Genomic DNA, 24,589 nt, shown 5'->3' on the forward strand with positions numbered 1-24,589 from the left:
GGAAAGACTCTGAGAACTGCAGAGCCTGTCCAGTGAAACTTGGCTTGAATGTCAAGAGGGAGCACCTACACCTTGCTCTGGGAGTTTGTCCAGCAGTTTGAGGGAATTGCTGCAGTGTGGGAGGTCAGGGCCGGACTTCAGTGCAGAATATCACAAGAATTTGGAGGACAACCGTGAGCCAACAAGCAAGAGAAAGTGCTAACTGTGGGACTCATTCTCCAATTCTCAATTTCCAACTCTGGAATCTGGATCAGCCTTTGACCTTTGTGAGATCTGTCACTGAGTCCCTCAAAAATGAGGGAGGCATTTTGATCACTGCTGGCCTACAGCAGAGACTCTTCAGCAGGGACTTGGACCAGATGACCTCTGGAGATCCCTGCCAGCCCCATCACTCTGGGAGTGTAACAGTGGCACAGCCCCACCCCAGCAGGGAGTGCCTGGAAGGGATCTGGGCAAACACTGGAACCCACTGCCAGGTGGGTTTTGTGCCACAGAATCTCTGTGGGTGGGGGAGCTCCTGGGTGTGTCCCTCAGAAAGAACCCTGTGATGTCACTGGAGTCAGGATCACTCTCCTGCCGTGGGTAACTACAACCACCAGCGCTGGGCAGTGCTAGAGCACTCGGGCTGTGACCCAGAGCAGCCAGGGAGCTTCCCAGTGACAGCAGTGACTGAGGAGCCTCCGAGTGACAGCAGTGACTGAGGAGCCTCCGAGTGCCACAAGTGGGAGCCAAGCCAAGCGCTGAGAGCAGCCAAGCCCAGGAGCAGCAATGGCCGAGGTGGGACAGGAGCCATCAGCGCCACGAGCCGTGCGCGTCTGCCGCATCTGTGTGGATTTCCTGCACAACCCCGCTGCTGCCGTGGAGCCCTGCGGGCACGTGTTCTGCCACGCCTGCATCCAGCCCCAGGCTGCCACCGACGCCGCCGCCACCTGCCCCACCTGCCAAGGGCCCATCGGCAGCATCCGCGTGCTGGAGGGCCAGGACAACCCAGCCCCGGTGGCCCCGCGTCGCCCCCGCCGCCGCCTCCATCCCTTCGTGGCGCGGTGGCGCCAGCGGCAGCAGCAGCTGCAGGAGCAGCAGCAGCAGCTGCAGGAGCAGCAGCGGCAGCAGCGGCAGCAGCTGCAGGAGCAGCAGCGGCAGCAGCAGCGGCAGCGGCAGCAGCAGCAGGAGTAGGCAGCTCCTGGAGGCACCCGGCGCTGCACACTCTCCGATGGGGACAGGGCCCCCTGGGCTCCTGCAGCGAGTCCCGAGGGTGTTGGAGGAGCCGGGCTGCACGGGCCGGGGCAGGAAGGTTCATCGTGGCCACCGAGGGAGCGGGGAGAAGAGCTGGCCTCGGGACCACGTGCACCTCCTCCCCTTGACCCCATTTGATGTGGATCCTCCATAGCCCCTCTGAAATGAAAACCAGGATGCTGAGAAGGGCCTCGTCTGGTTTCTTCTGCTCCTTTGCTCATTAGTGCAGGACTGGGGCAGTGGGAGCTGGGGGAGAGGGAAGGATACGGCAGTGGGAACTTGGGCACAGGGTGGGATAAGGCTGAAGAACTGGTGGAGAAGGAATAATGTGGATGTTGAAAATGGAAGAGAGGGGCCATTCCTGGTTGATTATTCTTGGGGGGATGCAGCCCAGAAAGAGACGAGGAAGGGGAGAGCCCCATGGATCTCTCAGCAGATTCCTAAGGGGAGGAGTGTCTGCTCTTCCTGAGGGCCAGGGTGAGGACAGAGACTGAGATGGAGATTGGGGCAGACCCTCCTTTCCTTGGCTCACAACAGTGGGAGGAGGCAGCCCTGGCACAGCCACCAGCTGAAGGGCACTGCCCGAGGGAGAAGGGACAGCTGGGACAGACCTGTTCAGGGTGTCTCTGAAGAAGCCCAGAGCCCTTCCCCAGCTGGGGCATCACCAGGAGCTGTGTGGTGGCTGTGCATCCCAAAGGGTGCCAGGTCCTCGTTGTCACCCTGCTCCATCCCCTTCCATGACCAGGTGGCTGCAGAACTCCTGGCATTGGGACTGAGCTTCTGCCCACAGCTCCCTGCTGCCTTGGCAGACCCTGTTTCCCAGGAATAGCCCTCAAACATTGGTGTCAAGAGTGCTGGGGGCTGTGTCTGCCCCAGCCAGGGCAGCCAAGCATGGGGTGAGGCTTCTCAGGGCAGCCACTGCCTCACGGTGCCTTCTGCCCTGGAGACAATGGAAATCTGGAAGTGTAGGTGGGAAAACCCTGGCAAGCAGGAGGTGGCTCTTTGGTGCTTCCCAGCACCTCCCCTCAGCAGCACCCTCCTGTTGGAGGGCCCAGGCTGGCTGAAGGAGGCATCCTTCATGGGAGCTGCTCAGAGACAGGGATCCAAATGATGCTTTTGGGGCATGGAGGAAAGAGGCAGGAGGGATCACCTCCCCCTGGCAGACCAGGCACGTGTCCTCCCCTGCCAGGGCATTGGAACGGCTTCCCCCCTGAGGAGATGGGCATGGTCCATGCTCTGCAGTGAGGTTCCTCCTTGGGATCACAGGACAGCCTGTGGCACCCCCAGCAGTGCCAAGGCAGCACCACGATGGCTTCTGGGAGAGGGGTCACACTGGAGAGAGGCTTGGAGTGAGAGGCTGATCCCACCTCTGCAGCACTGGCTGAGGTTTGCTGTGCTTTGGCAGGAAAAAGCATCCTGGATCCCCACCATCCCTATGGCTGAATGTGACCTGGGGCAGGGATGCGTGTGCAGGCACAGCCCCTGGAGCACAGCCACTCCTCCGTGCTCCCACTTCTGCAAATGGATGTTAACTTGCTGGGAAGTGCTCTCAGCCTTGCTGGTTTTTAGCAGGGCTTTTAGGAGGAGCAGTGGGAACCACCCCAGTGCTGGCTCCAGGCGAGTCCCACCGGACCATGGTGGTTTTGGCATGTGCAAAAATGAAATAAAAGCGCTGGTCCCTGGGGAGCCAGCCAGCCCAGAGCGGATGAGCAGTGCCATTAATGTGTCATTAATGTGCAGCCCTGGCGTCGGCTCCTTTGGCACTGCAGAGGTAATTACAACCCAACTATAAAGCCTTGCACATGGGTTTATTTACTGTCTTATTAGCAGCATCTGTTCTCCCACAGAAGTGGCTCAGCTGCTTGCTCTCGTTCAGGGAAACCAGTGGAACTCACCTCCTTGGGCTGCAAAGTGAGCTGAGGGAGGTGAGCACGCCACTGTGGCTTCATTTTCACCCTGCTTGGTGGTTTAGTGCCTCTTCCCAGTACCTGAGCCCAGCTTGGTGGTTTAGTGCTTCTTCCCAACACCCGGAGCCAAAGAGCTTCACCCCAAACCTGAAGGACATGGCTGTGTTTGAGATCCAGCAACGTTTCTCTTCCCACCTGTCTCCCAGCACTGCCCCACAATGTTTTACCATCAGAAAATCATAGAATCCAGGAATCATCAAGGTGGGAAAAGCCCTCTAAGACCATTGAGTCCAACCATCAGCCCAGCACTTCCACTAAACCATATCCTCAAGTGCCACATCCACACATTTTTTTGAACACTTTCAGGGATGATGACTCCACCACTGCCCTGAGCAGCCCATTCAAATGCTTGACAAGCCTTTCAACGAGGAATTTTTCCTTAATATCCAGCTTCAACCTCCCCTTGTACAGCTTGAGGCCTCTTCCTCTTGTCCTGTCCCTGTTCCTGGGAGCAGAGCCCAAACCCCCCTGGCTGCCCCCTCCTGTCTGAAGTTGTGGACAGCAAGAAGGTCCCCCCCGAGCCTCCATTTCTCCCAGCTGAGCCCCTTCCCAGCTCCCTCAACCATTCCTTGTAAGGCTTGTGCTCCAGACCCTTCACATCTGTTTCCTGCTCTGGACACAGCTCTCCTCTCCAGCAAGAGCCAGGGATGACTGGGCAGTGCAGGACCCTCAGCTCGCTCACAGCTGCAGTTGCCCAGGCTCCCCAGGGTTTTTTGGCCACAGCAGCCAAATCAGTGCTGCAGCATCCTCTGCCTTGGCTGCTGGCCTGGCCTGGCTTTGCTGCTGAGCACATTTCCCAGGGAAGACGGATGCTGGGTTTGTTAACCGAGTGCTGTGGCACATGCAAGTTAAGTGGCTGCAAATGCACCAGAGAAGCCGGTTCATTCAGGGCACAGAGCATCACAGGAGGAGGCAAGCACCACCCAAAATGCTTTTGTTGCCTGTGGTGAGACATGAGGTTCCTCAACAAAAATTCACATGTGGCCCATGCCAGCCAAGGTGCCAGGTTGGGATGCAAAGCATAGAATTACAAATGTAAATATTTATTATTGGTGTGAGATGTCCCAGCCAAATCAGGGCACCCAGGTGGGGTTTTTTATGAGGTTCTTATGTCCATCACATGCTCGGGTACAGCACAAATTGACTGAGCACTGACACCCACACTAACAGACCTCAAATCACAGTAAAACTTGGCAAAGCCACTCTGTTTCTGCTCGTCCACGGATCCAGGTGTCCTTGAGTCCCTCTGGCTGCAGTGACTGAGCTGTGACACCAGGCTGGGAGGGTCTCAGAGCCTGGGATGCTGTGGTACCTTGGTCATCCCAGGGATAAAGCCATTCTTTATCTCTCAGGGACTGCTCTAAGCCCCCAAAAGCAAAATCCTCTCCAGGGCTGGGCTGTTTATTTTACTTCAGCACGAACAATACCAAAGTCTTCAATAAAACTCAACTGCTTCTTTATATCACAGTGTTTCATTTATATATATATATAGTATATAGATACACATAAAGTTAATATACTTTTGTACTATAAAGTAAGCTTGACAGTTAGAGAAGGGATTTTTCATCACATTTGCCAAGCCTGTCACACACCTGGGCCTCCATCAGCACCACCAGGCTGCTGCTCCTTTCTGGAACCATCCATCCCCCCAGGCAGCCCCTGCTCATCATATCAGCTGTCAGAGAATGAAACAGTTCATGCCTCAAGCATTGATATAGTTTTTTTCTCATTATACCAAAAACTGTATAAAGAAGCTACAAGCAAAGAAACCTCCCTGAAGATGCCTGACTGGGACTTTGGACTGAAAGTCAAACTGCTGAGATTAGATAAAGGGAAAACCCTGTTGCAGCACATGCCACAGTTGAGATGGCCACAATACACAGAATATCACCATACAATTTCAGAAAGCTTCAACCCATGCGCAGTAACACCTCACCACTTCAGAAGGCTGCAAGTTCTGCCCTTCTGCTTCTTTATCCCAGGCTTTTCATCATGCTGATGCCCTGCCCCTGTGTGCCCACTGCTCCCTTTGGTGGTTGCTCAGTGCCCCTGGGCACTCCCTGGCTCATTGCTGTCAGTGCTGCTCACAGCTGTGCCCGCTGGGGATGAGGCTCAGCCGCACCCCAATCACCACACACTCTGTGCCTACAAAACCCATTCCTCAATCCCCTGAAACAACCAAGTAAACAAGGAAAAGAGTGTGAGCCAACCCCAGCAGCTGTGCTAAGGATCATCTCTGGCTTTCTTCGGGGTGGGGGAGGCTGTAGCCCACAGACCCATTTGCTGGGAGCAGATTTGCACAGATTTCCCCCCAAACCCAGGTGAGAGGGGGAGGAAGTTTTGGTGTGTTGTAACCTCTGCTCAGGGGCAGTGAACCCATCCTCCCTTACAGAGACTGGCTGTGGAACCCCCAGCCCCGGGAATGCCACATCCACAGGACATTAATGTGAGAGGCAGCTGGGGTTAATTAATCCATTAATCCATCAGAGGCCCCCCAGAGTCATTCCTGAAGCCTTGCACCACAGGACTGCACAGGATGCAACAAACCCAAAATCTGCTGTGAGAAATGCCAAACTCCCCCCCCTTCCCCCAGGGAAGTACCTGGATTTTCCTGCCTGGCCTGAGCATATATTAAACCATTGAATTCTATGCTTTTTGGGGGGACCTTCATCACCAAGAAGACCAGCTGGGGAGGATCAACAGAACATCACTGAGATCCACGGAGTGCTGATATTTTCCTTGTTCTCTCCGTTACACTCTTTCTGTCCCCCCATTTCCTATTTCTTTCTTTCCCTCTCTCTCTCCCATAGAAATAAACCCCATAGCATTGTCACTGCCAGTGACATTCGCACCTTAACTCGGTCAGAGGCACTTCTGACCCCCGCAGTGACCCCATCCTGACATGTGCCCGAGGGGTTCGGGCTGGGGCACTGCCAGGGTGACTCAGCCTCTCCGGCGAACCGGGACCCGCCTGGGCGCTGCAGCTCCGGGCACGGCTCGCTCCCGCAGCCTGATTTGCTGGGAAGCTGCCAGCCGGCTGCCGCCTCCTCCTCTCTGCAGGCAGCTCTGCCCCGCTCTCCGCTCCTCGCCGGTGCCTCCGGTGGCAAAATGAGCCGGAGGAGCGCAGGGACACGGCGCTGAGCCGCGGCGGAGCCGGGGATGCGGCCGGAGGATGCGGCACGGAAGGTACGGGCACAGGGATCGGGGGTGGGAATGGAGGATCAGGGGTGGGAATGAAGGATCACGGCAGCTTTCAGCCTTGCCCTCTGTCCTGCTGCGACCGAGGGGCACCCGACCCCCCAAAGGGGGAGGCAGGCAGCGTGTGCCGCGGGAGAGGCTCTGTCCTTTTGCCCGAGCCCTTAACGACAGGAATTCCAGGTGCTGGAGGATGAACAGGTATTCCAGGTGCTGGAGGACCCTTCCTGTATAGGTTTATGTTTCCTGCATATTATATTATGCTTGTGGCCATGCCCCAAGCCCCCACGAGCATGCCTGCTTTGTGGGGCCACGAACAAGGATTAGGAGTGCATTTGACCTTATTTCAACTGCTCCTTCTCCAAAAATCAGATCTGCTGGGGGTTGTGCTGATGCAGAAATCCAGCCTGCCAAAATCTGCCTCCCAAGGTCAGTGGGGCTGTGGGGGATCCCAGGAGGGAGGCTGATAAAATAGCTTTTCCTTGCTACTCCATGATTTAGCATCAGCACTCCTTGTCCCCACAAGGACTCCCCACCCTTGGGTGAAATGCAGGATTTGGCTTGAAGAAAGCAGAAAAAATCCTCCTTGAACACAGAGCCCACAGCTTGACCAGAGCATCACCTGAGTCTGGGCTTCCTCCATTACCTAATCCCAGCTCTCCTGGGAGGACACCCAGAGACCCCAGGAGCATTTCCACCTTTGCTCCAGCAGCTCTCCCATCTCAGCAAAGGGGGCTGTGAGTGTTCAGGGGGGATCAGGAGTTTTACAGCAAGCCCTTGTGCATCTTGGGGCTCTCAGGGCACCTCTGCAGGAGACACAGGACTCCAGCACCAGGTCTCTGCAGCCAGCATGTCCATATTCCCAGATTTTCCATGCAGGGCCATGCTCAGGCTGCTCACACATGAGACCTAGTTTCTGCTCTCCCTGCTGCCAGAAATATCCCAGCTGCCTGCAGTGGAGAGCAGGTGAGGAGAGCTGGCAGGCTGGCAGTGGTGGGGCACTTTGTGGGCATCGATGGCTTCCCTGGGGAAGCGTGGTGCATGCTGAGGCTGTCACACACGTGGTGACACCCTGTGTCAGGACTGTGGTGAGGGGATGGCAGGTGGGCCAATCTCCACCCTGGCAATGATGGATGGGGCACCTCAGTGCTCTTAGCTCATGGGCATCCTTTTTTATTTTGAAGGCCAGGCTGGACAGGGCTTGGAGAAACCTGCTCCAGGGGAAGGTGTCCCTGCCCTTGGCAGGGGGTGGAAGGAGATGAACTTTAAGGCCCCTCCCAATCCAAACCATTCTGGGATTCTCTGATTCTCTCCCACTGCCCTCAGGATGGGGATGTGTGGGAGCTCCCAGCCTAGGAACAGGAGAAAGGAGGCTGAGAAGCACGAGGCACAGGAGCCATGTCGGCGCGCGGCCGCTGCGCCAAGGTGCTCCCCTCCGAGCTGAACAAGGTGTGCCCCGAGAGAGGAGATGACCCTGCCACTCACCCCAAGAAGATGAGCGACTTCGAGGTGGTGCCCAACCTGCAGCAGAGCAGCAGCAGTGTCTCAAAGAGCAGGAGGAAGGCGCATTTCCCCGCGGGCAGCAATGAAAAGGCAAGTTCAGGAGGTGCTGCAAGAGGGGAGGTTGGGCACGCACAAAAAGAAGTGTTAATGAGTGGCTAACATTAACTAACAAGAGCATTAATAATTCATCAGGTTAGTTTTAGGGACAGACAGAAAACCTCCAGACATCTGGGGCACATGGCAGCACTCATATCCCTTCTCCTTGGAGTGCCTCTGGATTTGTCCTTGCAGACAGCCGTGGAGTTTCATCCTTCACACCCCAAGAAGCACCCACATGTGCTCCCATCTCCATGGTGTCTGGGCCCTGGAATAACTTCTGGTCCTTTCCAGAAACCCTCACCCCTTGCTGCTTTTCTTGCTCCACCAGGAAAATCTCATCTCCTGGATTCCTGAAAACATCCGGAAGAAGGAATGCACCTATTTTGTGGAAAGCTCCCAGACATCAGATTCTGGGTAAGTGAGACACTCCCTCCTTCCCTCCCCTTCAGGAGAGCAGAAGTGAGGGTTGGTGATACAGCTACAGCACCAGAAAATCCCAGCTTTCTGTCACAGGGATTCCAAGCCCTCTTTTTAACTGGTTCTTCAGCATGTGGTGAGTCATGGCTGAGATTCTGTGTCCCAGGGAAAAACATTTCGTGTTTTTCTTCGTGTCCCAGGGAAAAACATTTCCAATGCTTTTGCAGGCAGTCATCTCCATCTTAAATATTTCTGTCCTGAATCTCAACCAGTGGAAGCATTTGGATTTTTTCCCTTAATTTCCCCCCAAACATTGCCCTTGTTTCTGCACAAGTTCTGAGCTGGAGGAGAGCTGGGAGGGAGATGTGGGGCCCGTGTTGTTCCTAAGGAGAACAGCACCTCCTGCCCAGGCTGGGCTTTGCCTGTGGGGTTTCAGCTGCTCTCCCTGCAGCTGTCGGTGTGTTTTTCAGGAGGATCGTTTGTGAGTGTGGCTATCTCAGGGAACAGCACCTGGACGATGCTGCCAAACCTCCCATCTTCCTGGGGAAGGAGTGGGACCCCAGCAGGCACATCCAGGAAATGCCAACGGATGCCTTCGGTGATATCCGCTTCACAGGGCTGGGGCAGAAGACAGGGAAGGTGATCTGCTTGTCCCACCCGTGGGTGTGTGGGGAGCCAGGGTTTGGGCTTCCATGGCAGATGGCACAGGAGCATTTCCCTCCTGGATGAGAGGACATTGGGAAAGGGTGGAATTGCCCCAAAGGCAACAGTGACTCAGGCGGTGGAGGGGTTGAGACAGGACCCCTCTTCTCAGCCTTAAACCCTTTCTGAAACCACTAGATTTGTGATTCAAGGAATGGCTGTTCCCTGTCCTTGCCCTTAGATTTGTCTGGGGAATGTTTGTTCTCAGGAAAGCGAAGGGGAATAGGGTCCTGGACAAAGACCTGGGGCAGCAGCAGCAGGACTCTGCTGTGGAATGGTGCTGGGAAGCCTTGGGGTGGGACAGGAGGAATTGTGCTGGAGGTGTCCCGTTACCCTGACCCCGTTGTTGATACCCAAAATGTGTGCGTGGTCCCTTTTCCTGCAGTACGTGCGTGTCTCCTCGGATACCCCCCCACGGGTCATCTTCCACCTCATGACACAGCACTGGGGCCTCGACCCCCCCAACCTGCTCATCTCAGTCACTGGGGGAGCCAAAAACTTCGTCATGAAGCCACGGCTGAAGAACATCTTCCGGCAAGGGCTAGTCAAGGTGGCCCAGACCACAGGTAAGAGACCACAGAATAATAAATTTGCAGAATCATAGAATAGTTTGGGTTGAAAGGGACTTTTAAAGGTCATCTGGATGCAGAGGGTCTCCCTGTGGTTGCACCTGGCCATGCCAGGTTCAGTAAGCTGGGCTGTTCTGGTGATGCTGAGCTCCTTTAGCAGACCTGGACCACGATCACCAGGGATGGGCTGCTCCTGCCCAGTCACTGCATAGAGGCTCAAAAGGAGCTGGACTCAGAAAGGTGCTGAAGAAGGCATTCCCCAGGGCAGGGAAGAGACATCTTCTGGGGGATGGAGCACCCCAGGGACCCACAGCCACAGGGGGGAGGCTGGGAGATCACTGTGGGCAGAGCCTCTCCCTTGCCATGCCCCTCTGTGACCCCCAGGAGCCTGGATCATCACAGGGGGGTCCCACGCTGGTGTGATGAAACAGGTGGGAGAGGCAGTGCGAGACTTCATCCTGAGCTGCAGCCACAAGGAGGGCGACATTGTCACCATTGGCATTGCCACCTGGGGGACCGTGTACAACCGGGAGAGCCTCGTCTGCCCCATGGTGAGCCAGGCAGCCCAGGAAAACCCAGCTGCCCCACAAGTGATGGGCACAGAACTTTAGAATGGCTTGGGTTGGAAGGGACCTTATGGCTCACCTTGTTCCACCCTCTGCCATGGCCAGGGAACGCTTCATTCAATGTCATTTAGACATTGCAGTGTTCAAGGTTAAAACACTCAAGACTATTTCTGTTGACCTTTTTGTGCAGCTTCTGTTTTTTGTAAGTGAATATAGAGAAGGTAGCATTTAATAAATTATTGAGCACAGGTTACTCACTTGGTAGTCTTGTTAAAGCTGGTTGCTATAAATCTAATTGCTAAGTGTTTTGTTTCTAACTATACTTGAAAAATTGAATTTATCACTACACTGAGTAGTAGTAATTAATCTAAACTATCCTTTACCTCTTTGTAGCTGAGAAATTCCTGGGCAAATCATTGTCCAGGAAATTCCTAGGCAAATCATTAGACCAGGCTGCTCCAGGAGCCATCCAGCCTGGCCTTGAGCTCTTCCAGGGATGGTCCCAGGCTGGCATTTGCTGAGAAGCCACTCCACCCTACCCAGTGGTTCTGTGCTTCTCCTGGGTGGCCTCTTGTGGGTGTGAGGGCCAGTGGAGCATGGGGCAAGGCTGACGTGAGCGCTGTGGGGGCACAGGGACAGTTTGGCTGACCCATTCCTGTCCCCACGTGCTGGTTGCCTTGGCTGTCTGCTGCTCCTCTGCCAGGCTTCTCCCAGAGTGTCTCCTCCTGCACCTTACAGGGGGGCTTTCCTGCTGAGTACGTGCTGGATGAGGAGAACCAGGGCAGCCTGTCCTGCCTGGACAGCAACCACTCCCACTTCATCCTGGTGGATGACGGCACCCACGGGAGGTACGGCGTGGAAATCCCCCTGAGGACCAGGCTGGAGAAGTTCATTTCAGAGCAGACCAAGGTGAAAGGAGGTAACGGCAACACACAGCTTGGCCTGAGGCAGGGATGGGCCATCCCCCTGGAATGGTGTCCTTCCTGGGCTCCAGCAAGGGGCTGTGGCTTCCCCAGAGGATCCAGGCACAGGGGCTGAGAGGATTGCCATGATAAGTGTGGAACCTGGTTCCTCCATGACACAGATCAAAGAACCTTTCTCTGCCAGACTTATGGGATCACTAAAGGAGTCCGCAGACCTTGGGATGCTGAGCTGGTCCAAGAAAGTAATTTCTGCCAAAGAGCCAGGTCCCAAGGGAGCTTCCAGGCACCATCTTCTCACTGTGCAGATGATCTCCTGCCAAAACACAAGCACACATGTTCTCACAGAACCCCAGAATCTCCTGAGCTGGAACAGACCCATAAGGATCCTCTAGTCCAACCCATGTCCTTGCACACCCCCAAAAATCCCACCACATGCCTGACCTGCCATGCCAGACAACCACAGGGCATGGTTTTCCTCCCCTCCCCTGAAGCCTGACATGTCAGGGACACTGCTCCCACCTCGCCTTTCACACTCCACCATCCAGAGGAGACCATACCGGCCCTGTGGGAAGGTGACCCTGGATTTTGCTTCCCTGCAGGTGTTGCCATCAAGATCCCCATCGTGTGTGTGGTGCTGGAAGGAGGCCCTGGGACTCTTGATGTAAGGAACTGCTTGTGGCAAGCTGAGGCAGGGGGCAAAGGAGGGACAGCTCCTTCCCGGAGTGGTGCACCCTGTGGTGCCACACGGACGGGAGCGCTGGGAGCAGCAGAGGGTCCAGGCTCAGAGAGGCCCTGCAGGTGTCTGGCTGGGATCCTGACCTACCTCCCCGCTCTGCTGCAGACCATCTACAATGCCATCACCAACGGGACCCCCTGTGTGATTGTGGAAGGGTCGGGGCGCGTGGCCGACGTCATCGCACAGGTGGCCAACCTGCCCGTGGCCAAGATAACCATCGCCCTGATCCAGAGGAAACTCAGTGTGCTCTTCCAGGACACCTACGAGCTCTTCACTGAGGGCAAGCTGGTGGAGTGGACCAAGAAGGTGAGCGCCTTGCAGGCTCCTCTGAGCTTTGGGAGAGCAAAGAGGTGCCAGGGGTCCTATGAGCAACAAGGGTCCCCGTGGGAAGTTTAAGCCTCATCTGCCCCCCAGCCACCCTTGTCACTGTCCTGGTGGGCACCCCAAGGGCTCAGGCTCTGCTCCTGCACTGCCTGCTCCCTTGGGGCAGAGAGGGAGTGTTTGTGACCAGCCCGTGGTGGAGGACAGAGCACAGGGGCTCTGCAGGCAGCGGAGGGCAGTGAGGAATTGCCCAGCACCATGCAGGGCCTGCGGGAAGAAGCAGGGAGGAGATCCTGCTCCCCACTGCCTGCCCTTGGCTCTCCTTGCAGATCCAAGACATTGTGAGGAGCCGGCAGCTCCTGACCATCTTCAGAGAGGGCAAATATGGCCAGCAGGACGTGGATGTGGCCATCCTCCAGGCCCTCTTCAAAGGTGAGGGGTGGGAGGATGGGGCAAGGGGAACAGGATGGGGGTTGAGGCACCTCCTACTGCTGCTTGACTTATGAGCTCACCTAAAAAGTCCCCAAACCTTGTTACTGGGGAGAGATGATTATCCAAAGGGCCACGCATCCAAGGAGGCTCCCAGGTGGTGTCTTCTCACTGGGTGACCTCTGCTCTAACACGTGCACTTTGCATGCAGCATCCCGAAACCAGGACCACTTTGGCCGTGAGAACTGGGACCACCAGCTGAAGCTGGCCGTGGCCTGGAACAGGGTGGACATTGCCCGAAGTGAGATCTTCACAGATGACCACGACTGGAAGGTAGGGCCATGCCTGTGCTGCTTGTCTGGTCAGGCTCACAGCTTGCCAGGCACTTTTCACCTTGGCTGTGCCCAGGGAGAGTTTGAAAGGGATTTCTCCTGGACCCTGGACTCCCAGTGCATTAACTGGGGCTGTTCTTCAAAAATGCCCTCAAATGCCCAAAGCAGAGCTAAGCATGCACAAAGACAATTCCTATTTTGTTCAAAAACAGTGTTTTTAAAGACCCACCTGGAACCTAAAATACCTCTTGACAGCTCTACCCTGTGGTCACTGTTCAAATAATTGTCAATTTGTCTCTAAACTCACCTCACCCAGCCTGGTGCTTCTCTGCTCATACCTTAGGACAGAGTGGGGCAGGGGCCAGCTCTGCCATCCCTGCCTGGTCCTGCTGTTTAGAAGCCAAGGCTGAGCAGGGTTGTCTGTCCTTCCTGATGGGGCTGTGGAACTTGGAAGGGATTCTCCTATTGCAGTCAACAGTTTGGGTTCCCCCAGCTCACACACCTTTGATGAGACTGGGAAGGGCAGGTGGGAGCTAGGAACCCAAAAGTGAAACATCTGGGGATATATTCCCCATCCCTGGAGATGTTGAAGGTCAAGCTGGCAACCTGGACACCTGCAAGGTGTCCCTGCCCCTGGCAGGGGATTGAAAGAAGATGAGCTTCCAACCCAAACTGTCCCGTGATTCTGTGATATTCCTGAACTTGGGATAGGTGCTCTCTACCCTACCCATCCCTCTGCCCAGCAGCCAATGGGGCAGAAGGCTCCACTGCCAGAGAAAAGTGCCCTCTTCTAACCCCCTGGGAATGTCCCACAAGTTTTAGTGCATGCCACGTGCTCTTTCACATCCAAAGACTCCTCATGTGCTCAGGGACAAAATCTCTGCCCAAGTGAGGAGAATGGTAGGGTGCTGCTCTGAGACCTGACCTCTGCCTCTGGCCTGCCAGCCCTCAGATCTCCACCCCGTGATGGCAGCTGCCCTGATTTCCAACAAGCCGGAGTTTGTGAAGCTGTTCCTGGAGCAGGGAGTGCGCCTCAAGGACTTTGTCACCTGGGACACCCTGGTTTACCTCTACGACAACCTGGCGCCGTCCTGCCTGTTCCACAGCAAGCTGCAGAAGGTGCTGCTGGAGGAGAGGGAGCACACCTCCAAGGCGCCCAGGCTGCAGCTGCACCACGTCTCGCAGGTGCTGCGGGAGCTGCTGGGCTGCTCCTCGCAGCCGCTGTACCCCAAGCCCAAGCAGGCGGAGCGGCCCCGGCTCTCCATCCCCGTCCCGCACATCAAGCTGAACGTAGGTGCCTCCACATTCCCCACGGGCAGCAGGGAGGGGGCACTGCCTCGGGGGGCTCTCCTGGAGGGGGCAGCTGGGTTTCTGGCCTCTTGGCTGCTCAAAAATCTTACTGAAAGTGCCTTTTAGTTGTCTGCCCTGCATTCCAGGTGCAGCTCCCTACAGCTGTAGTGCTGCGGTGCTGGTGGGCAGGACCCGCTGGGGTGGGTGCACAGCCTGATCCCAGCCCTAGAAAAAGGGAAAATCCCAGCATGAGTCCAGTCTAGGCCACCCCTCTAGCTGGGCAAAGTCCTTTCTGTGGGGTGGAGGCAGCACCGGGTGTTTGAGTGGGTTTGTGGTGAGCATTGCACACTTGCAGGTGCAGGGCTCGAGCCTTCGGTCCCTCTACAAGCGCTCTCCTGGCCGAGTCACCTTCACCATGGACCCCGTCCGGGACCTGCTCATCTGGGCCGTGGTCCAGAACCGCAGGGAGCTGGCAGAAATCATCTGGGCCCAGGTATCACAGCCCAGAGAGGCTCATATGGAGCCAAACCTCACAGCCCCTGGAACCTGCTGGGATTTGGGATAGTGGCAGAGCTGTCCTGAGCCTGACCCCAGGCAAACAGGAGCCAGCTAGTCAGGGCACTTAATGTCCATCCCCAGCCACGCCATGAGGCCAGATCCCTCCCTTCCTGGCCAGAAAAGGCAGAGGGGATGTGCTGGGCCAGAAGTGGGCTAGTCAGGCTGACAGAGCCCTCAGGGGCACGGCAGCTGGGGTGGAGAAGGCTTCCACTCATAAACAGCATTCCAGAACAAGAGGCAGCGTGGCTGCTGGCACAGTGAACATGCCAAGGAGTCACTCTGTCCCATCAGCCAAGGGCAGGGTTGTTCCCATATTCCCAATATGGGAGTGGGCTATCCACAGGCATTGCAAGCTGTCCATCCTGAGCACTGATCTCTTTGGGCCACCCTCCTTCCTTCCTGTGGGAGCTGGGGAGGGCTTGTCAAGGCTTCTGGGACTTGACAGTCCATGCTTTCCTTGTCCTCTTCTGTGCCAGAGCCAGGACTGCATGGCAGCTGCACTGGCCTGCAGCAAAATCCTGAAGGAGCTGGCCAAGGAGGAGGAGGACACGGACACCACCGATGACATGCTGGCCCTGGCCGAGGAGTACGAGCATAAGGCAATCGGTGAGCAGGAGGGCTCCTGTGCCCCCCCAGAGCTGCTTCTGCCCCCCTGAGCTGCTCCTGTGCCCCCTGAGCTGCTCCTGTGCCCCCAGAGCTGCTCCTGTGCCCCCTGAGCTGCTCCTGCACCCCGCAGGGCTGGTGAGCTTTACCCAGGACATGTCTGGGGGGTGAGAAATGAGGGTCCCATCCTCATAGTTGGGGATTATGTTCCAAAGGCCATGCCCACACGCTGGTGGGAGTACAGGGAGTACCAGTGTGTGGTGCACTGTCCTGATCCTGCTTGGAAAGGTGACTTTGTGGGTGTCTGGCCCCAGAGCTCAGCCTTGTTTCCCTGCTACTGGCCCTTCCAGGTGTGTTCACAGACTGCTACCGCAAGGATGAGGAGAGAGCCCAGAAGCTTCTCACCCGTGTCTCTGAAGCCTGGGGGAAGACAACCTGTCTGCAGCTGGCCTTGGAGGCCAAGAACATGAATTTTGTGTCCCACGGGGGTGTCCAGGTGGGTTCCCAGCAGTGGTCCTTGGAGAGAATGTACCCAAGTGTCCCCAAGATCCAGAGCTCTTCGTGGGAGGCTGGGGCACTCTGCCCTTCGGCCTCTGTAGCCAGCACTCCTCTTTCTCCCTCTTCACAGGCTTTCCTAACCAAGGTCTGGTGGGGGAAGCTGTCTGTAGACAACGGCCTTTGGCGGGTGGTTACGTGCATGCTGTTCTTCCCCCTGCTCTACACCAACCTCATCACCTTCAGGTACTTCTGGCACACCCTGGCACTGAGGCAGGGGTTTCCTCCTGCCTCCCCCTGCGGCTGGCTGGGGCAGCTGCCCTGGCATTCCCAGGGCAGCCCAGCCCACGTCCATCCCTGCTCCCAGCAGGGAGAAGAGGCTGCAGCCCACGGGCTGCCTGGCGCGCCTCCGAGCCTTCTTCACAGCTCCCATTGTCATCTTCCTCATGAACACCCTCTCTTACTTCACCTTCCTCTTGCTCTTCGCCTACGTGCTGATGGTTGACTTCCAGCCGCGGCCGTCCTGGCGGGAATACCTCATCTACTTCTGGCTCTTCTCCCTGGTGTGCGAGGAGACCCGCCAGGTGTGGGCAGGCAGGGCTGAGCGGGGAGGTGGCACAGGAGGGGACACACCCCTCTGGGAGCTCCTGGGAGGTGCCACGCAGCTCATGGTCCCATGCTGCTTCTCGTGTCAGCCCCTATTCCGAGAGGTCCGGGCACGTGGAACCACCAGATCCCCCATCGCTGAGGGCAGGGATTCTCCTTGGCTGCATCTGGCTTGGCCCTGTACATTTGCAGAAGAAAATGCTGTAGGGCTGGTGGGCTTTTCCCAGGAAGTGTCTGGTGTCTGTTTTGGGAATGTCAGGAGATGGAGGGAGCTCTTCCTTTGGGTGAATTCCCAGCAGGATTTCCAGGTTTTCTTGACATTTGAGATTTTCCAGCTTTTGCTTCAACATCTCAGTGCCTTTCTCCTCCAGCCTGAAGAGCCCCAATGCCCCTGGTGTCCCCATGCTCCTTCCCAGATGTCCCTGTACTCCTCCCATGCCCCTAGAGAAAACCACATAGGCCCAGGTTACCAAGGGTGTCCAGTGATGGCCAGATGATCTGTGTGGTCTCCCCACTCTATGGGGCACATGAATATCTTACACCCAGCCCCTTTTCTCTTCCCAACAGCTGTTGTATGATCCAGACGGACTCGGGGTTGTGAAAATGGCTTCCCTGTACATCAAGGACTTCTGGAATAAGCTGGATATCTGCGCCATCCTCGTCTTCATCGCAGGGCTGACTTGCAGGTGAGCTGCAGAGCTCAACAGTATTTTCACAGAATCATGGAATCTCAGACTGGTTTGGGTTGGAAGGGACCTTAAAGCCCATCCAGTCCCACCCCTGCCTTGGGCAGGGAAACTTTCCGCTATCCCAGGCTGCTCCAAGCCCTGTCCAACCTGGCCTTGGACACTTCCAGGGATCCAGGGGCAGCCACAGCTTCTCTGGGCACCCTGTGCCAGGGCCTCACCTCCCTCCCAGTAATTCCAACCTAAATTATTCTATATGGTTCTATGGTGCCACTGAGGTGTTCCCTTTCCTCTCTTCCATGTCCAGGCTGATCCCATCAACGTTATATCCTGGGCGCATCATACTGTCCCTGGCTTTTATAATTTTCTGCCTGCGCCTGATGCACATTTTCACAGTCAGTAAAACACTGGGGCCCAAGATCATCATTGTGAAGCGCATGGTGAGAGCTCCCCTCTGTCCTGCTGGGGTGAGGCTGGACTATCCTGCTGCAGCAGCTGGATATGCCACCCATGTCATCCCATCCTGGAGAGGAGCTTGCTCCAGGACACAGCCATCCTTCCGCTCTCTCTTTGCAGATGAAGGATGTCTTCTTCTTTCTCTTCCTGCTGGCAGTGTGGGTGGTGTCCTTTGGGGTGGCCAAGCAGGCTATCCTGATCCACAACGAGGAGCGCGTGGAGTGGCTTTTCCGTGGCGTGGTCTACCACTCCTACCTGACCATCTTCGGGCAGATTCCCTCCTACATCGACGGTACGGGACACTGGCTGTGACAGCCATGGCACGAGCAGGGTGGCCGTGGCCAAGCTGATGTACCAAACTCATGCTGGTTGGCCCATGGAGGTCCTGCAGAGCTGGCAGCGAGCAGAGCACCTGGGATGGCGCAGATGGAGGTCAAACCCCTGCCTGCTGCTAAGCTCCCTGGTGCTGGCTGCTGTCTGAGAGCAGAACGTGCTCCCCAAGACACCCAAGGTCTGGCCACCACGGAGTCACTCTGTGCTCTCCCACAGGGGTCAACTTCAACATCGACCAGTGCAGCCCCAACGGGACTGACCCCTACAAGCCCAAGTGCCCGGAGACAAACGCGGACAGCAAGACACCCATCTTCCCCGAGTGGCTGACGGTCATCTTGCTGTGCCTCTACCTGCTCTTCACCAACATCCTCCTCCTCAACCTCCTCATTGCCATGTTCAAGTGAGTCTGGGTGGCTCTAGGTGTGGTGGAAGTAGTGGGATCCCACTTGGGGGTTGTAGATGTGGTAGAAGTAGCTGCAGCTCGGGGCTGACGAGGGAGCTGGGCAGAGCTGGGACACCGTTCAGCCACGAAGTGCCCCCTCATCCCCACGGCACGGCTGACACCTGGGCTCTGCCCCAGCTACACCTTCCAGCAGGTGCAGGAGCACACGGACCAGATCTGGAAGTTCCAGCGGCACGACCTGATCGAGGAGTACCACGGGCGCCCGCCCGCGCCGCCGCCCCTCATCCTGCTCAGCCACCTGCAGCTGCTGCTGCGGCGGGGCCTGCTCCGCCGCCCGGCCACGCGCCACCAGCTCAGTGAGGACCGGCGTCCCTCCTGCCCTCCTCCCCTCCCCAGGGCACCGTGCCACGCCCCGGGCACGAGGCTGGGCACAGGGGCTGTGCTCCTGGGGTTTGGGACAGGCAGGGATGTGGCAGCGCCGCCGTCCTCTTCCTTCGGCAGAGGAGAAGCTGGAGAAGAACGAAGAGGCCGCCCTTCTCTCGTGGGAGATGTACCTGAAGGAGAGCTACCTGCAGCACCAGCAGAGCCAGGAGAAGCAGAACACGGAGCAGATGATCCGGGACATTGCACAGAGGTACGGCTGCTCCCTGGAGAGGAAGTCCCTTCTGTCCCTCGGTGTCCTGGGCATGGAAGGGTTGGGATCAGCGCAGGGGTGGCTGCTGAGGGTGTTCCAACCTGCACTGTCTCTCCAGGGTTGATGCGCTGGCAGAGCTGCTGGACTTGGACCGGGTGAAGAGGACGGGGGTAGTGGAGCAAAGATTGGGCTCTCTGGAGGACCAGGTGAGGCAAAACCAGGACAGGTGCCCAAGAAAGGTGAAATTATACCATGGTCTGAGTCAATTGAACTAGAACTTAGAATCCCTTTGAGACAGTTTGAGTTCCTTGCCATTAACATCTGAGGGTTAAAGGTGTATAGGAAAAGTTCTGTTTGGCTCCAAAGTAAACAGGATGCAGGTGGGAAGTGGTGGGATGGTCACCCAAACAGTTAGAGCTGGCCCAGCTCTTCTCCTTGGCCTGGGAGGGCCCTCCAGACCTCCTGGGGACAGAGACTCTCTGTCCCCTCCCTCTGGGGCACTGGGGTGCCCAGGGAGTCAGCCCAGCCTTGGCATATCCTGTTTCCATCTCCCTTTCCACCTGCTTTGTAAAAATATTCCCCTGGAGAAGGTTTTCCAAGGCAGACACCAGGACAGAGCCAGGATCCTGCTGCCAGCAGGATGCCAAGGGCAGCGGTGCCTCCTGCCAGGGCTGGACCCCGTGGCCCTCAGGGAGCAGTGGGGCCGGGGGTGACCCTGTGCTGTGCCCTGCAGGTGCACCAGAGTGCCCAGGCCCTGAGGTGGATGATGCAGGCACTGCGGGGCAATGGCTTCAGCTCAGGCGAGGACGTGCCAGCCGTGGGTAAGCAGAGCTGGCTCCTCCCCAGCAGCAAGGCACAGGTTCCTTTGGTGCTGGGAGGTTTGGTGTCTCCATGAGGTCATCCAGCCCCTCCTGAGTCCATTCCCACCCTCCCCGGGGTTTAAACCAGGACCTGCCAGAAGGGAAGCTGGGGTCCACGGCCCCAGGGGACATCAGCATCCCCATGGAGAGACCCAGCCAGCCCCCTCAGCAGGGCCCCAGTGCACAGTGCTGGACTTGGTGCCCTGCTTTGTGGGACCCTGCTGTGTGTGTCTGCCTCACAGGCTCCTCCAAAGCCTTGGAGACCAAGGAGATTGGCCTGGAGGGGAGAGCCGAGGAGAGCCAGCCCCCGTACCACGTGCTGGCCCGACACCTCCTGTACCCAGGGTCTCACACTCTCCGCTTCCCTGTGCCCGACGAGAAGGTGCCCTGGGAGGTAGGAGCTGTGACTCTGCACGCTGGGGCTGGGAGGAGAAGGCTTGAGGCACATCCTGGCACTGGTGGGAAGAGGAGCCCATCATCCCATTTGAGAGCTGTTGTTCTTCCCAACCCTGGCACCCTTCCTGGAGTCACTGCTTGAGTGACCCCAAAGCAAAGGGCTAGGATCCATTCCTGCTAGGACCTGCAGGGCTAGGAATGCCTGGGGATGCTTGGTTGGACACAGGGGTACAACCACCCACCTTTGCATTTCCTGAAGCACGGCTGGCTCAGGGGCAGGCACTGGCCTCCATGGGGGTGTGAGCCCTCCAGCAGAGCCTGCAGCATCATCTGCAGCGTGATGCCACGAGCTGGGCAGAGGAGAGACTGGGCCATTCGGTGTCCCTGGGGTCCCAGCCCCTGCCTGCTGTGAGAGCAGAGGCACAAGCTGGGGGCTGACACAGCCCTGTGTTGTGCAGGTGGATTTCCCACTCTACGACCCCCCTGCCTACTCGGCCGACCACAAGGACATGGCTGTGCAGGACCCCTTCAGCCTGTGAGTGTCCCCCCACGGCTCCCAGCCCTCCCCCCTTCCCTGGGTGGCACAGCCAGCCCTCCCTGCCGGGCTGCCTCCCACCCTGCAGCTCCTTGGAGTCTCTGCTGAAGATCAACTACAACACCATGGACGGGCTGATCGACCGGCAGAGCTTCCACGGGCTCTACGCCGTGCAGGACGGGCTGCCACTGTGAGTGCCACTGCCCAGCACCTGCCTGCCAGGAACGGCAGGGGACACGGAGAGGCCAGGGCTGCCTGGGCACATCCATCCCACTCCCACTGTCCCACGGCTAATGGTGGGGCAGGGATAACACAACCCAAAAAACACCCCAAGGATGTGGGATGCAGTGGTAGGGAAGGGTGCTGGGGGTGCACAGAGGGAGTCCTCACTCTCTCCCCGGCAGGAACCCCATGGGCAGGACGGGGCTGCGAGGCCGTGGGAGGCTGCACTGCTTTGGGCCCAACCATGCCCTGCACCCCGTGGTGACCCGGTGAGTGTTCCTGCTCCAGCTCGGGGCTGCAAAGGGGCTGTGGGGTCACCTCAGAGAGCTGCCAAACCCCACACTGCCAGCATGACTGCTGCTGGGCAGGGGGGAGCCACGGCCAGCTGTGGCATCACGGGGACCTCTCCCACAGCTGGAGGAGGAACCTGGATGGGTCCATCATAAGGAAGAGCCTGAAGAAGATGCTGGAAGTCCTGGTGGCCCAATATCCCCTGTCTGATGTCTGGGCTCTGCCTGGGGTAAGGGCTGGCAGGAACGAAGGGAAGGGAAGGGAAGGGAAGGGAAGGGAAGGGAAGGGAAGGGAAGGGAAGGGAAGGGAAGGGAAGGGAAGGGAAGGGAAGGGAAGGGAAGGGAAGGGAAGGGAAGGGAAGGGAAGGGAAGGGAAGGGAAGGGAAGGGAAGGGAAGGGAAGGGAAGGGAAGGGAAGGGAAGGGAAGGGAAGGGAAGGGAAGGGAAGGGAAGGGAAGGGAAGGGAAGGGAAGGGAAGGGAAGGGAAGGGAAGGGAAGGGAAGGGAAGGGAAGGGAAGGGAAGGGAAGGGAAGGGAAGGGAAGGGAAGGCATCCCACAGAAAAGGGGGAATCACAGGTGTGTGCTGCAGCCTGGCTGAGGAGGTGCCTCTGCCCCTGTGCAGAGCAGCTGCTGGCGAGCTCCTTACACTCTCCAGCCTCTCCCTCTTCCCTCCATGGCTCCAATCCTCACGTCCTTCATGTGAGCCTGTTAAGCCATTGCCAAAGCATCCTTTGGCAGATGTTGGATCAGGCAAACTCTGCTTGGGCAGAGCTGAGGACTTTGTGCAGGAGAGGGAGGATGGGAGGCACCAGCAGACCTTGTGGTACCTCCTGCAGTGGTGGCAGGCAACTGCCCAATGGCCAAGCTGGTGGCAGGGAGGGAGGCTGGAGTGTGCTGATGGCAGGCCCCAGGGCTGACATCTGCCTTGACACAGGGCTCACTGGAGCCAGGAGAGATGCTGCCCCTGAAGCTCAAGTGGATCCTGCGCCGGGAGTTCTGGCCCCAGTTCCAGAACCTGCTGAAACAAGGCACTGAGGTGGGGGCACGCGGCTGTCCCTGTGCTGTCGGGTCACAGGAGGGCTCGGGGGCATGTGGGCATCACCCCGGATGACACACAGGTGTCATGTCATGACAGGGACATGGGGGACACCGCCGTGGTGTGGGGACATGTGGGCATCGTGGTGTCACAGGGCCACGTGGGTGGCCCAGGGCACAGAGGCAGGGTGCATCACCACTGCTCCCACCAGACAGCAAGGGGCAGGGGAGGTGAGGATGTGCCATAATCCATGTCTGGGAGTCAGGAAGCAGCCCAGAGATCCAAGGGAGGGCTGCCCACAGCAGAGTCTGTGCCTGCAGCAGGGGCTCCCCATGGCTCCAGCTGCAGCAGAGCAGGGCTCTGGCCTCCAGCAGGGCAGAAAACCCACAGGGTGATGCCCAACCCACCCCCAGGGTGCCCTCAGAGAGGCGATGAGGGCTCTGCTCACGTGGCATCTGCACGCACAGGTGCACAAGGGGTACCTGGACGACCCACGCAACACGGACAACGCCTGGGTGGAGACGGTGGCCATCAGCGTGCACTTCGACACCCAGAACGACGTGGAGATGAAGCGGCTGAATTCGGTGAGGGGCTGCCACCCCCAGGGCTCCCTGCCTCAGCTTGCAGCTCCCTGGGCACAGCAGCCAGGTCTCCAGAGCCACACCTCCACAGGACTCTGGCTGCGTGCAGCAGGGGAAGAACAGGGGATGAATGTGGGGTGGCACCTCAATGTGTGCCCCAAAAGGAAAAGCAGGAGGTTGGGGCTGGAGGTGCTGCCGAGCGTGGCTGGCAGCACACGTGTGACATCTGTCCCCTTGCAGTTCCTCCAGGGCTGCGACCCGGAGCTGTGCATCCGCTGGCAGGTGCTGGACAAGAGGATCCCCCTGCACGCCAACCACAAGCAGCTCCTGCACAAGGTCTCAACCCTCCTCGGTGCCTACTACTGAGGCCTCGTGCTCAGCTCCTGCTGCCCCAGAGCAGGCTCTGGCTGGGGCCTGCAGCTCCACCCCAGCTGCCCTGGGAGAACACGGGAGCTGCTGGGGTTGAGGTACTCTGGGTGCCTCTGTGAATGTATGTTGCAGGTCTCTGGGAGGAAAAGTGTCCCCTCCCTGAGGGCACGGGCTGCCTGGGCAGTCACCTGAGCCACCAAGTTCAGCCCCAGCTTGTGTCTTGGTGCTTCCACATCAGCCCACAGCACTAGCCCAGAGCTTGGGCCACACAGAGCCACAGGGCTTTTCCTGTGAGATGGTCCTTCTGTCTACTCCAACCTGCTCTGGGATTTGGGGTGGGCACGGGGGGCTCCACCAGAGTATCCATCACTGCTCCCTGCTCCTGCTCTGAGCCCTGGCAGCCCCCCTGCCACAGCTCCCGAAGGATTGCTCTGGAGAAGGCCTGGAGTGGCTCCAGTGGTGGCTGTACCCATACCTCTGGTTGCCTCAGACCCAACAACATGGTCCTGAGCTGTGACCCAGCACTTCTGAAGGTGTGAGCAGCTCTTGGCTTATATACCTATGGTTTCACAGCCCTGCCCAGGCCCACCTGCCATGCCCCCACTGTCTGTGGTCCTGCTTGTGTATGCTAGCACTGGCTTGTAGCTAAACTCCCCTCCTCTCTCCGAGCCAAGGCCCCAGCCAAACGTCACCTGCCTGTCCCCACCCCTTGTGCACAGGGATGGAAGTGGCAGCTTGCTGGGACACAGGGGATCCGTGCTCTGGTGTTCCTTGGGCAGGTAGGGACAGGAGAGGGACATCTGTGTGTCAGCCCCAGGCATCCCTGCTTTTAAGGGGTCTTTCACTCATGTTTTCTGTTGCCTGCCATGGGGACAACAAGGCACAGTGGATAAATTTTTTCATCATCCAGAAGAGCCCCACGGTGGCATGTTGTGCTTGGGACTGCTCAGGAAAGGATTCTGGTTCCCCCCCTCCTCGCAGTGGATCAGACACCGGCCAGCCAAGGCTGCTCGTCCCACGCTGGTGGCCACCATGGCACAACTGCAGTCTCACCAGTGATGCACGGGGTTTGGCGAGGGGAGGGGGCTCAGCCTGGCAATGCATTCAACCCAGCTCAATAAACCATTATTAAACACTGCAGGCTGCTGGTGTCTCACAGCTGTTTAACCAGGGGCTGTTCCTGGGGGCCATGCTTGGAGCACACCTCCAGGATAAGCCCAATTCCACCCCAATCCTCCTGTACAA

At 57.8% G+C, this 24,589-nt stretch overlaps 1 protein-coding gene and 1 non-coding gene across 3 annotated transcripts; both read left to right on the forward strand.

Annotated features, from left to right (window-relative positions):
* Positions 1 to 6,177: 6,177 nt before the first annotated feature.
* TRPM2 (transient receptor potential cation channel subfamily M member 2) lies at positions 6,178 to 24,482 on the forward strand. 2 transcript variants are annotated; one of them, XM_064435699.1, is made up of 33 exons: positions 6,178 to 6,386; positions 7,722 to 7,988; positions 8,326 to 8,411; positions 8,885 to 9,053; positions 9,502 to 9,682; positions 10,070 to 10,236; positions 10,990 to 11,170; positions 11,774 to 11,835; positions 12,016 to 12,216; positions 12,561 to 12,663; positions 12,872 to 12,993; positions 13,938 to 14,282; positions 14,638 to 14,775; positions 15,317 to 15,446; positions 15,794 to 15,939; positions 16,072 to 16,184; positions 16,309 to 16,522; positions 17,112 to 17,230; positions 17,538 to 17,670; positions 17,807 to 17,978; positions 18,236 to 18,419; positions 18,600 to 18,778; positions 18,924 to 19,056; positions 19,175 to 19,262; positions 19,790 to 19,877; positions 20,159 to 20,310; positions 20,771 to 20,847; positions 20,936 to 21,037; positions 21,252 to 21,338; positions 21,484 to 21,589; positions 22,293 to 22,394; positions 22,862 to 22,978; positions 23,216 to 24,482. In XM_064435699.1, exons 2-33 carry the CDS (start codon positions 7,794 to 7,796, stop codon positions 23,339 to 23,341), a joined length of 4,518 nt encoding a protein of 1,505 aa, XP_064291769.1. In that variant the 5' UTR covers positions 6,178 to 6,386; positions 7,722 to 7,793; the 3' UTR covers positions 23,342 to 24,482. The 2 variants fall into 2 exon arrangements, with proteins under 2 accessions (XP_064291769.1, XP_064291768.1); XM_064435698.1 differs by having other exon boundaries at positions 6,179 to 6,386; positions 16,306 to 16,522.
* On the forward strand, positions 22,251 to 22,336 carry LOC135279090 (Z6 small nucleolar RNA). The gene has a single exon (XR_010346443.1). It is a non-coding gene; the product is annotated as a Z6 small nucleolar RNA (small nucleolar RNA).
* Positions 24,483 to 24,589: the final 107 nt, after the last annotated feature.

The sequence above is a fragment of the Passer domesticus genome, chromosome 11 (genome assembly GCF_036417665.1).
Source record: "Passer domesticus isolate bPasDom1 chromosome 11, bPasDom1.hap1, whole genome shotgun sequence".
Taxonomy (NCBI): Eukaryota; Metazoa; Chordata; class Aves; order Passeriformes; family Passeridae; genus Passer; species Passer domesticus.